Genomic DNA, 14,305 nt, shown 5'->3' on the forward strand with positions numbered 1-14,305 from the left:
TCTTTTCCCATCAATACTTCTAGTCTCTCCCCTTAAGACTGAATATTAGAGAGATCTATACTTGCAGGTCAGTGAACTTTAAGGAGAACTAAAAAAAATAATAAAAAAAAATCTGAAGACTAAGGAGTAATTGAAATATGCTGACATGTATGTCCACATGCATATTTATTTGGGAAGAGTCAGATTTATTACAACAAAATAAAATGCGTTTTTCTTTTTTTTTTAAAAAAAGAACATTTGATCCAAACTATACCAATTATTTTACACTCCAAAATTTAAAAATGCTCAAAAAAAAAAGAAAATCTAAGCACTTCATACAAAGCCCAGAGCCTAGAACATGCACAGTATTCTTGCTGAGCGATTAAGCCAAACACACAGCTGGAGGATACAGATGTCATTCTCCATAATGTGTCCCGCAGTCCACTATGGCCTCCATCTTACCTCTGGTCTGGTAAGCTCCACATGACTGCAATATATATTCTTTAAGTTTATTTTTATTTATTTTGAGAGAGAGAGAGTGCAGGGGAGGGGTAGACAGAGAGGGAGAGGGAGAGAATCCTAAGGAGGCTCCATGCTATCACCGTGCAGCTCAACACAGGACTTGAACTCATGAACTCTGAGATCATGATTTGAGCTGAAACCAAGAGTCAGAAACTCAACCAACTGAATCACCCAGGAGCCCCATGACTACAATATTCTAACTGGATGTCTCAACTTTATTTTCCCATCTAAACCATCCAGATGTACTTCCTTCCTACCTATCTACACAATGCCCTGCTTAAGCTTTTACCTTTAGTTCATTATTCTTTAATTAAAATGCTCTCTCATCCAGTAAAATCAAGCTCTTTATTGACTAGTCTGTTACCATTGTTCAAGGACCTGCATAAGTCCCATCTTCTCATACATATTTTCTTGAATACTACATTTCCAAAACATAAGGTTTTCTATAAATTGCCACTGAACACATGCTGTATTCCATATATATTTTCATATGTTCTTTTCCAGGTCTTTCATGTGACTAAATCAGAATTTTACTTTTTTTATTGGGAAAGAGGGAGTGTTGAGCTTTAATGACCCTAGAAGGGAGTCATTATTCTACATCAATACCATGACATATATAAGATGACAAATAAATATAACTAAGTTTAACAAGATTGTACCTAAGGTTTACATTACACCTATGTAATTAATTTTAGATTGATTTTTAATTTTTTTTAATGTTTATTTATTTTTGAGAGAGACAGAGCACGAGCATGGGAGGGGCAGAGAGAGAGAGGGAGACACAGAATCCAAAGCAGGCTCCAGGCTTTGAGCTGTCAGCACAGAGCCCGACACAGGGCTCGAACTCACAAACTATGAGAATATGACCTGAGCCAAAGCCGGGTACTTAACCGACTGAGCAACCCAGGTGCCCCTAGATCTACTTTTAGGAATACCCAGTATATACACAGTCAATGTATGAATCAGGAATCAGCAGAATCATCTACTTATAAAAATATACGAGGCGTTAAGAAATAGATGGGACATATATTCTATCACAAAATAATAGCTCCACCTTAATTTAGATCATTAAAAATGCAGTGATTTAAACTGTCTACAAAATTTAACATTAAAATGAATGCAATAGTCACCTGAGTTTTATATACTTCAATAAGGGCTTTCTGTTGTTTTTCTACTTCTTGCAATTCTAAGAGTTCATTTTCAACAGAAACAACCTCATCCTTCAAAGCAGCAAGAGTAGTCTAGCAAAGAATATATAAATAGATTTTATAAATCATTAGAATTCACTTATACTCTGGTGCTACAGGGTTATAAAAACATAACTCATTTATCAACAAAGTTAATAACATAATTATCTTTATTGCATAAAATTACCATTTAAATTTAAGAAGTTTAAAAAGTTAGTAATAATGAATAACTATAATAAGACTTACGTTAGACATATATTTTTAAAACTTTTAAAATTTCCTGACAAAGAAAGACTTGGAAAATAGGAAGACCATGTTCTTTGATGGGAAGACTCAATACTAGTGACATATCAGTTTTTTCAAAACAATAACACTTTAAGTGTAATTTCAACCAAAAATACAACAGTTGGGAGGAGGGGGAATATAACAAAATTAATTTTAAAATTCATATGGAAAAATAAATGGGAAAGACTAATACAATTCTGAAAGAAATACTAAGGTAGAGAATCTCAGTACTTACTAGATATTAGGATGTATAAAGAACTAAAATTTTTAAGTTTACTGTGTGTGTATGTGTATGTAAATATACATATACATATATATAATATATATATATTTAATTTTAGAATTTAAAAGTCAATGGAAAAGACAAAGAAAAATACACCAAAATTATATTTAGTATATGATAAAGGTTGAATTTTTAAGTCAATGAGAAAAATGTGGATCACTAAATTATGGTAATAAGACAACTGTTTAATTATTAGAAAGAAAATAGATTAACTATTTAACTCCACCCAATATTATTTTTTGTATTTATTTTTACAAAATATATTTATATACTTACTTAAAATAAAGCTTTAAAATTTTTCACAGAAGATACAGCTAAAATTTTGATTTTAGGATACCAAAACCCCTACTAAGCATAGAATCAAAAAAAGATATCAAGCATTCTAAGGGTTTGGGATTTTACCTTCCAAGTTTACAAGTTAGCCTGGAACAGTTTCATGGATGCTAGCAAAGGATGTGAGACTCCTGGGTCAGAGACACAAAACTTCATTGCAGCAATAGCAGTAGCCAGATGCCAGATTTGCGGTAGCTTCCTAAGCCCCAGCTCCCACGGGGCAACACTGTGAGGGCCAGATGACACTCACACCTTTCAGGGGAGGCACTACAGAGGCGCAGCCCTGAGTTTAGGGAACCCAGATCTCTCATAACAGGCAGTAAGCATGTCTGCCCTTTGGTAAGGAAAACATTGCTATCTCCAAGGATGTCCATTATACAAACATCCTTGAAAAGATAGTCTGGATCTCAAGCAGTCAGTCCTTTCTACTTGTAAGATATGCAGAAATGTGATAGACTCAACAGAATCCATAAAAGAAAAAAAATATGTATACATACATATGTGTAAATGCATCTCCCCGAACCTCATTGCCCCCTCAAAAAATTTAAGAGGCAAAGAAAATGTAAAAGAGAATAACAAATTATGACAAAAGATTAATACCTGAGTTCTTACATGTTAATTAGAAAAAAGACCTAAAGGATAATGAGTAGGTAATTCATAAAGGCAGAAATGTAAATGACCAATAAATACATGAAAAACATATTTACTGGTCATTAAAACATACTCTGGGCAGTGGATATTCTTCTATTAATGAAGAAAAGAAACAAAAAATCCCTTCCTTCATGGGGCTCACATACCCCATGTATAGAAAGACAAAAACAAGGGATAGATGAACGGAAAACAAGAACATGAAGTAAAACACACCCTACATGAACTGTGGATGGGCCAGGGAGGTCTCCAGGAGGGACTTTTGTGCAAACACTGAAAGTGTGGGTCTTTGAGGGGAGGGAATTCCCATACAGCAAGGCAACGGTGGGAGAAGCCCTGGCCAGTCAGGGAAAAACTGTAAGAAGGTCAATGTGGCAGGAAGGGAGAAACCAAAGGGGATAGTGGAAAGATGAGGCCCGAGAAGTAATGGATAGCCAGGTGGAATAATGCTTTGTAGGTATTTATTAACCAGGTATCACTGGAGGGTTTGGGTGGAGCAGTGGCATGGTACGACTTACATTTTTATGGGAACGACTCTACTGCTGCACTGTAATCTGAGTGCAGGTGCAAGGGTGGAAATAAAGAGGCGTTGGGAAGTCACTGTAACTGTGAGACATGCTGGTGGCTTAAACCAGGACAGTAGCAGTGGTGCTGGGGAGAGATGGTCAAATCCTAGATCTAGCTGTAGTAGATCTGCTGACAGACCGGAAGCAGATGGGAGAGAAAGGAGTCAAGGATGACACCAGGTAAAAGAAGGGTGATTGCTGTTACCTGAGATGAGGACAACTGTAGGATGAGCTATTTGGGGGAATACAGAAGCTCTATTTTTGTTGTTGTTGTTGTTGATTTTCCAGAGGGGTGGGGGGGATGGGCAGAGAGAGAGGGAAACAGAGGATCTGAAGCAGGTCCTGCACTGAAAGCAGACAGCCCGATGCAGGGCTCAAACTCACGAACTGTGACATCATGACCTGAGTGGAAGTCTGACACGTAAGGGCTGAGCCACCCAGGTGCCCCTACAGGAATTCTATTTTAAACATGCTAACTTTGAGACACCTATTAAATACCCAAGTGGAAATTTCAAGTAGGCAGTAGAATACTTGTCTGGAATTCGGGGGCAAGGTCTAGGCTAGAGATATAAATTTGAGAGCCCCCAGGATATACCTGGTACTTAAAGCCCCAGCACTAGATGAGATCATCTATCAAATTTGGAGAGATCTCTTTTAAAATTGTCTAGTACTGGAAAAAATATAGGGACCGAATTATGATGGGTAATTTGGAAATATATAACACCAACACTAAAAATGAGCCTTCCTTTTGACCATATAATTACAATTCTATCCTAAATGTATCCTAAGAAAACAGATATGCAAAAAGACTCCAGGAAACTGTCCACATTTTTATTTATAGCAGCAAAACACTGGAAGTGGTCCAAAATCCCCAAAACTATATGCTAAAATAGTAACTTTAGTTTCAGTTATGAGATCACAAGAGATTTTTAAATGTTTCCCTTTATGCGTTTCTGTTTTTCCAACTCTTTATAATGAACAAATAGAACTTATAACCATCCAAATAAACTCTTGCAATTTCAAGGGAAGAGGTCACTGGGTCTTGAAAGCAATATCAGCTCAATTTTTTTTTTCATTTGAAACATTAAATCTAAAATTATTCTGGTCACTAAAAGTAACAAAATACAACATCTAGGCAATTTTGCATTGCAAATAACATATGCCAAACACACCTAAACTTCTTTCCTTAAACAAAACCCAGAGAATAATCAATTAAACATACATGTTTGCAAATTATTCATAGGATGTAAGATGTAAATTTTAACCCAATGATTTTTATACCAGGAAATTTAAAATTAATTCCATTTACCACGTGATTAAAAATTAGATTCATAATGGATGAAATATTGATTATGCTAATCCTTTCTCTCCGAAGGCTATCAAGGAAATTAAGGAAATAAACATAATAAATAAAATTGTTTCCTCTTCCAAGAGAAAACATTTTAAACATTCATTCAATAAATATTGAGACCTCAGTGTATGTCACACCTTCCCTGGGCATTCTGGGCACACAAAGATGGGAGTTGATAAAGAGAGATTCATCCTAACTGAAAAGACTGTGGGGGAAGTAGCATTTGAGCTGAGTTCTGAGGCAGTTCTGAGATATCACCAGGAAAAATAATTGCAAACTGGAAATACAGTAAAACTATAGGAATAGATAGAGGAAAACATGAATGAAATGCAGAAAATAATGAGTATTCATATTTGGCTAGAGCCCAGGGTAACCAGAAGACTATATTCCCCAGTCTCCCCTGCACCTAGTTGGGGCCATGTACCTGAATAAGTAGAAGGTAGAGTGGTACGGAACTTACAGGAATTCTCCCTGAGAAGAAGTGAAACAGGAGATGAAAAAAAGGGGGGGAAATAATTCATCTTTTTCCCCTTGCATCCTTCTGCTCAAAACTTGGCTATAATGACTGGCGCTTCAGCAGTCATTTTGGATCATGAGGGTCATAACCTAGGAATGGCAATGGGGGAGAGCTAAAAAGAGGCTAGGTTCTCTGATGCCATATCAGCTTTGAGCTGCCAACTCTGGCCTTCTGTTACATAAAGAGATTCTTTTCTGTGTTCTATTTACTATCCTCCAAAAATTGTATAAAAAAACTGAAAAGGATGCCGTCATCTTTAATCAAGTCTCATCTGGTTACATGTATCTCTAATTAAGAACTCAAACGTTTTTTTCTCAGTATAAAAAAAACTTCTCCATTTTTCTCTGGTACACATACAAACCAATCACCCCTTGGATTTGATTAAGTTGGAAAATTCTTTCTGGTTATGAAGCAGCCAAGAACATACTTTCTGGTTTCAAACAAACCAGGCCTGAGGTTACATCCTATCGTAACCATGACACCTAGAAAAAAATCTTACACATTAAAGTTAATGTAATTTTGGATGATTCAACAGATAAAATTGGAGAACAAATAGTTTTTTAAAAAGTTGAAACAGTTGTTCAACCTCACAAGTCTTATTTAATATTGCTGAAAACAACTTTAACACATTATCTGTGTATACAACTATAAACACAAATCTATACACAAGTATGTGTCTACATGTGTATGTACAGATATATAGAATATATATATATCTATGATATATATATAGAATATATCTATGATATATATAGAATATATATATATCTATGATATATATCTATGATATGAATATATAGTTTTATAAGTTGCATATTATAATGATACTCTAATACCCTGACAAACATAAAAGACAAAATGACATAACAGCACTATCCTAAGCATGCTGTTATTTCCAGCTACTTCTACTATGTTGTCATTAGACAATATATACACATACACACAGGAACACATATTACCTTTAATTTTGTATTCTCAAGATTCAGAGTTTCATTTTCATACTCAACTGAGTGAAGTTTTCTAAGAATTTCTTCACATGAATTTTTACCAACGTCTTCTACTTTCTTCAGGTCTTCCAAGAGATTAGTAATTTGCCTTTGTGAGATAAATGATATATTTCATAAAAGTCACAGAAACTTTCATTTAAATAATGCTTTTTAAGTGTGCTTATGAAATTATTTTGGTAGGGTGCACTGTTTCAAAAGTTAATACAAGCCATGGACCAAGGTAAACAGGAAGCAGTTATCTATCAGGTTACTACCTGAGTAACACTGATTAGCAATTATTACCCATTGATGAAGCCAATGAGAAATTACACAACGTGCTCTTCACTATTCAATAAAATGTCTAAACTGTCATCCAAAGGTAGTCTGTCTCTCATTCACACACATGCACATACATATACACAATCTCAGGGACAAAGTTAAATAAAAGGCTCAAGTGAGGCAATACTTCACCTTTAGATGCAAATGATACATGCTAGTTTACAATGATAAAACTGAAGAGAACATACAGAAGATAAAACATTTAAAAACAGATAATCAGGGTTCATTATTGTTAATCAGTAATAAATTTGAATAAAAGATATGCATTTTGAATCACTGATTTTTCTTTGTTACATAATTCAGGCACTTAAAGGAACAACAACTTTTAGGACTTTGAAACCATTTATGTTTTTATTGTAAACTCCGTTATGTATTTTTATACATTCTTGCTCAGTAGAGAAATATTACTTCCATTTTAAGACAAAGCAGTGTTAACATTTACTGCAAATAATAGATGACACATACTCCAATACTAAATGTTAACCTACAAAGTTCAAAATGTGAACACCAATGCACTTTTTTTTAATGTTTATTTTATTTATTTTTGAGAGACAGAGAGAGAGCGTGCACAAGCAGAAAAGGGGCAGAAAGAGAAGGAGACAGAGAATCCTAAGCAGGCACTGCACTATCAGTACAGAGCCAGATGTGGAGCTCAAACTCCCAAACCATGAGATCATGACCTGAGCCAAAATCAAGTGTCAGACGCTTAACCGACTGAGCCACCCAGGCCCCCTAGCCAATGCACTTTTTAATGGGTAATCATTTTATTGCATTTTTGTAATAGAATAAGAAAAGTTTACAGAATTATAAATAGCAAGAATATCAAATCATACGGACAACCTTTACCACATGTAACCCAGAAGAACCAAAATGCAAACCACTTAAAAGAGGAAAGAACTAGGGGCGCCTGGGTGGCGCAGTCGGTTAAGCGTCCGACTTCAGCCAGGTCACGATCTCGCGGTCCGTGAGTTCGAGCCCCGCGTCGGGCTCTGGGCTGATGGCTCAGAGCCTGGAGCCTGCTTCCGAATCTGTGTCTCCTTCTCTCTCTGCCCCTCCCCCGTTCATGCTCTGTCTCTCTCTGTCCCAAAAATAAATTAAAAACATTGAAAAAAAATTAAAAAAAAAAAAGAGGAAAGAACTAAAAACACTTATTAAATACTAAAGAGTTTCTAAATTTTTTTCTTACTTTTTCATTGTTTCAATCTGAACTTCCAATTCAGTTTTTTCTATTACAATTTTCTCATAATGACTCTTCCAGGCATTGGAAGCTGAAATTGTTTCGGACAGCTTGGCTTCCTAAAAAATACATCAAGTACTCATCTTGTAATTAAATAACACTTTGGTTTTGTGCAGAGCCCTAAACACAAATACAACATAAACAAGGAAATGCTCATCTTATAAAGGATGGAACTCTTGATATAGAAAATTTTAGAGTACAACTCCGAACATAGGAAGCTTTTAAAGTAAACGTTGATAGTATCTTTAATTAGTATTGCTTTATATGCGCACAGTGGTAGTTCTAACACATTTTAAGGATGTTAATATAACTATTTTCAAACAATGTTTCATAATTAATGAGGATAATTTCCTTCCTATTTCCTGAACTTTCATTTTGCATTCTATGTATAGAAGATGTTGACAACCACATAAGCATCAGAGGAGAAAGAAGTCCTCAATGGTAAATACAGAAACTCTCTGCAATTTCACAATTCCACAGCATTTAGTAATGCTTATTATGGATAAATAAATGCCTTATTTCTCATTGCTATGATGATGTCAAGCTGTTTTGTAGAGGTCACTCCCATTGGCCTTCAGATACTGTTACTGTTAGCAAAGAGATGAAAATTATAGTGATGGCTTTATCCATTTTGAATGTGAGCTCCCAGACGTAGATTTTTGTCTGTTTCATTCATTGCTAGGGCCTTGAATAGTGCCTGCCATAAAGAAGACTCTCAATAAATAGCTGTCAAATGAATCTACCCTTTACAAACCCACCTAGTGAGCTACAGTCTTTGTGCCCCCTGCCCACATTCTATAGAACAACAAACTCACTAGGAAGACAACAGCGCCAATAATTATTAATCAGAAGATCCAGAAGAAGCAATGATAGCCACTGATATTTATTGGGGGCTTTTTTCCTTACTTCCATCATTCAACTACTTTTTTGGCTTATGCTTTTTTTATAGTAATATTGTTGATACACTGAATAAAGCCTAGTATTCTGCTTTCATATTTTATGTAAAAAGAATTTTAGGTTGCACTATGAAGTTTAAGTTGGACTGTGTGTGTGTGTGTGTGTGTGTGTGTGTGTGTGTGTGAAGTGTAAGTTGGATAATATACTACAACATAAAGATTCTTAGAAATTGTATCCGTAAAATAAATGCTATGAAGAAAATTTAAGACATGATACGATAGTTGGGGGACTACTTTAAACAGAGTGGTCAAGGAAGGCCCCTCTGAAGAGATGTCAATTACAAAGATAACTGAATGATTAAAAAAATAACCAGCTATTGTGAACCCGAGAAGAACATTACAGCCAGAGATAACAGCAAACAACAAATCTCTATGCATTAGAGGAATAGAAAGTAGGCCAATATGGCAAAAAATGTAGGACCACCAGGCAGTGTGCTTTGACATGTATTTTCTCACTTATTCCTCCCTACGGTGATATGAGATAATAATATTGCCCATCTCCTATTTTATAGTTAAGGAAACGGAAGGTTAGAGAGGTTGGGTGCCTTACCCAAAGTCACAAGGTTCACAAGTGGAAGAGCCCTCCTATACTGTGATCTGGAGCAGGAGCGACATGATGCTATTTAAATAGGAAAACCCCGAGGATGTGAAGGGCTTGATTGGCTTTCACCACTCAATAACACTTCAGGTATTCAACTAAGTCTTATAACCTTCTGGATTTTGAACTTATTCCTCAATTCTTTTTGTCTAGATAAATTCTTCTGAATGTAGATCATCTTTAAATGTTAACACCTGAGCTTATAAAATATTAAGCTGCTTTGTTTACACAGAGTTTATACAAGTCTGCTTTCAATTCTAAAAGATCCTAATGCTATAAGCCTTAACATAAGTTCTTACGAGGTCCAATACCAGTGAGACTTTAAAAAGAGTAAATATTTTACTAACTGCTAATTGAAGAAATATAATAATTCATCAAAAACAACAAAGTACTAAGTCCAATTTTCAACTTTGTACTACACCCAAAGATAACTTTCACATGGTGTGTTTACGTCAACAAATGGTTTTAAGTGCATTACAGAGTTCAAATGAAGTGAATTGCTGAATACAGTCATATGGTTTAGTAACATAAATCAGCATTTCCCAAACTGGTGTTCCTTAGAACCCATTCCAAGAGTTGTTTTGTGGGTAAAACAAAAGTTCTGTGGTTAATAAGTGGTGAGAAACTATGAGTTCAATACTCCTCGTTATTGTTTTACTTTACTGAAGGCCTACTCAGGGCCTTTAATATGCTAATGTATACTGTCCGCTTCTAAGGGGGAATATGTATGAAGCATTACCCTTAGTTTGCATTAGATGCTTTGGGACACATTTAATATATCCTTTAATAAAGTTCCCAAGGAAAGACTGATAAATTTCAATATGCAAATGTGACATTTTATATAATCTTTCAAAATAAAGACTAAAGCAACAGAGTAAAGTTTTTCTAGTGTCAGTAGCATTAAGAGAAGAATAAGATTTAGATTAAGCATTATGACATTAACTACATAAACTAAGTACATAGGACAGTAAACAAAGAATGTATATATACTTACCCGATCTCTAATTTGGGAAGTAAGGTTTTCCATGTCTCCAGTAAAGTGTTTAAGCCTTTGTTTGTAAATTTTAGATGCCTTTTTTAGAGCTATAGTTTTTTGCCTACTTGATTCTTTCATTGCTACAGCTTCATGCTTATTCTTTCTCAGTTCTAAGTTCCATTCAGTTATATTGGTTTCTAAGCTCTAAAAAAATATATATTAGTAATATTTAAATTATTTTGGAACTCGATCTTTATGTAACATTATAAACATATATAATCTTCCATGGATTTTATCAAAAGGATTAATCATAGGATTAATAACAAGCATAACAGTAAAGAAAGGTAGTTTTACCATTGTTTATTTGTAACCAGTTGTAGAATGATAATTTAAAATATATAAGCCTACAGAAAACTAATCCTATTCTTATTAAAGGTACTAATATTGGTGATTATGGCACAAGCATTTTCTTAAAACTTTCGTAACTAGAACTTTCAAAAATTTCACATCTAGAATATTATACATAGTACTAATTATGAAAATCAAAAAAACATAATTGAGCTGGAGACAATTCAAACAAGATACACAAAGCTTAAAGGAATCAGTAGCTCCCTACACACATTAGGACTCTTTAGTTGCAATGATAAAGGCTTAAAGGACATATGATCAAAATCCACAGACCACAAAAGATACAGATGAGATAAACACAGGCTTACTTAGCAAATTTTAATTTACTAGAATTAGGGGGAATGCCTTGACACTTCAAAGAATTACATCAAGGGCAATAAAAGCGTTCCTTTATCTAGTAACTTTGTGGGAGTTATTAATCCAAGACTAAAGAGGCTTAGAAAGGTAAATAACTATCAGATCCATAAGAATTAGTAAGAGTAAAAAGACATCTGAGGGGCTGAGGGATGTGTTTCTGTCCATTGACTTTAATGGTGTTAATTGGCATCACAGTTTCCTTACATATCTCTTGGTGGCATAACTAGAGACAGAATATTAGGATGGATGGATGATGGATACGATTTAGTATAACTCTCATGCTTTTATTTCAAATTATTTTAAGACTTTGTATTTAAAGTATTTGAATACTAAATATCTAAGAATTTAGAGACTTAAGATTTTAATACTTTGACATTTTTTCAAAGTTGCATAATACTGAAAAAATAGTTAAATTATTACAGAATTTAGGTTTCAGTGTAACATGTTTTGGACAATCATTTTAATAAAAAAAAATCAAAGGAGTCACAGTAAAAGACTGGGTTTTCTATTCAACTCCATGATCAATAAAAACTATGCTTCTTAACTTCCACTAAAATTGAGATTAAGAAGTACAACTTGGGGTGCCTGTGTGGCTCAGTCAGTTAAGCATCTGACTTCGGCTCAGGTCATGATCTCACGGTTCATGGGTTTGAGCCTCATGTCGGGCTCTGTGCTACCAGCTCGGAGCCTGGAGCCTGCTTCAGATTCTGTGTGTGTGTGTCTCTCTCTCTGCCCCTCTCCCCCGGCTCACGGTCTGTCTCTCTTTCTCAAAAATAAATTAAAAATTAAAACAAAATAATAATAAATAAATAAATACATCTTAAATAAGATTTAAAGACTTGTTTTGTTTGAAAAGTGAACTAGGTAGATTATGAAAAGTAGCAAAACACTCTTAAACAGTCTTTAGAAATGTATGTAAACTAAAAACAAAAAAATCCCATGAAATGTTTTCATAAGTAGTTGGAGGAAAACAAGAATAAAAGCAGTCCAAGTCTACTGAAGACTCCACAGGAAATACAGCTGTCTTCCTCTAAGAAACCACAGGGTGTCACCATCACACCACAAATAATTGCTACACTTTCAGCAGTAAACCATTTTCAACACCAAAGGTGAATTTTTTTTTTTTTTTTTTTGGAATAAGGTTCTAGCCAGGACATTCTCACTAGACTTATCCTATCTCACATTTGATCACTATTAGGGAGTATACCAAACTACCAAATTATTTTTATAGTTTCAAAATAAATAACTCCTCACAGTCTTTTGACAAATGAACAGAAACATAAAGTCAACTACTTGTCTTTCCCTATTTCCAAAGTAGTATACATGCTGCACATTATAAAGATAATTATTCTGTGTCTTATAAATTGTGAAAATATTCTATATCTAATTGTTATATAAAGATCCAGAAAGAACTGGGTTCAAAGTATCTTTGGGATAGTTCTCACAGAACTAAAATACAATTAAAAAATTTTTAAAGACCTACATAACAAACTGACTCAACTGAGTCAAAACTAAAATACAAAATAACTGAAATTTATGTTACCAAAGTGAGCTCATTATCTTTGAATTCGAAAAAGAACCTTGTGAAACCTAATGGAAGAATTCAACTCTGATCCCCCAATTAATGCCTTAAATTCCAAAACTGTGTTAGAGGAAATGTAGAAAAATCAGTAACCTAATGCAACCTCTTTTAATTATTTCTAAACAGCGGTATTTTTGTAAAGGAATTTAAACTCAGAGTATTGAGAGAATGTCACAGCAAAATCTTAAGATTTTAGTCTTATATTCGCTCTCTAAATTATCATATAAAAATTGCTAACATTAACTTTAAAAAATCATTTAAGGGGCGCCTGGGTGGCGCAGTCGGTTAAGAGTCCGACTTCAGCCAGGTCACGATCTCGCGGTCCGTGAGTTCGAGCCCCGCGTCGGGCTCTGGGCTGATGGCTCAGAGCCTGGAGCCTGTTTCCGATTCTGTGTCTCCCTCTCTCTCTGCCCCTCCCCTGTTCATGCTCTGTCTCTCTCTGTCCCCCAAAAAATAAATAAACGTTGAAAAAAAAAAATTAAAAAAATAAATAAATAAAAAATCATTTAATATTCCATTTTTAAATTGAAGAAACATATTTTCAAAAACTTCCCCAACTGCTCTTTGAGGACCGAATTAAAACTTGTGAGATAAAGTGTGATAGATGCTTATCTGAGGTGTCAGACCACATGCATGCTATTGTAAGTACCATAACAGAGGAAGGCAATATCAACTGCCGCTCATCTGGGATGCCCTAGAACACCACGCAAAGGACAAAGGGGATCCATGTGGGAAAGTGCTCAAAAGAACATGTAGGAGGACAAAGGACAAAATTCGCATTCCGCATAAGCCTGCTTAATGTCCCTTTACTGGGCAAAAGCTTTTCCTCCTTGAAGAAAAAAACCCCAAAACATCCCAAGTGAAGTCTTGAAACATGCCACAAGTTGCAAACACCTGCAAAAGCAAACAAATTTAACACAGATGCGCTCACATTCAATACGGGCTATCTTTGCACACTTTCCTGAAAATGAGAACACTGTGTCTTTTCCTTCAGCAAAAAATAATGACAATAGATCCAGTTAGCTTGTGTCATATCACAGAACCTCAAATTCTTCTTTCAAAATGCCTGTGAGGTTTCCAAAAGAATATTTAAACCAGAAACTGAGTTTAAACCAAAAAGTTCCCCTTGATTACACTGCTAAAAAACTGCGTAACGAGAATGCTACTCAGTTTTCTAAATACCAAAGCTGGGTCA

General features: G+C 34.9%; 1 protein-coding gene across 5 annotated transcripts in view; it reads right to left on the bottom strand.

Moving 5' to 3' along the window:
• The window catches only part of ODF2L (outer dense fiber of sperm tails 2 like), a 40,231-nt gene that overhangs the window by 13,073 nt on the left and 12,853 nt on the right, over positions 1–14,305 (bottom strand). For all 5 annotated transcript variants that reach the window (XM_043575485.1, XM_043575483.1, XM_043575481.1 and 2 more), the window contains 4 exons: positions 10,782–10,967; positions 8,183–8,292; positions 6,631–6,766; positions 1,632–1,742 (listed from right to left, as the gene is read on the bottom strand). In XM_043575485.1, coding sequence (XP_043431420.1) covers positions 1,632–1,742; positions 6,631–6,766; positions 8,183–8,292; positions 10,782–10,967 — 543 coding nt within the window. The remainder of the gene's footprint in view (positions 1–1,631; positions 1,743–6,630; positions 6,767–8,182; positions 8,293–10,781; positions 10,968–14,305) is intronic.

Source organism: Prionailurus bengalensis, chromosome C1 (assembly GCF_016509475.1).
Source record: "Prionailurus bengalensis isolate Pbe53 chromosome C1, Fcat_Pben_1.1_paternal_pri, whole genome shotgun sequence".
NCBI lineage: Eukaryota > Metazoa > Chordata > Mammalia > Carnivora > Felidae > Prionailurus > Prionailurus bengalensis.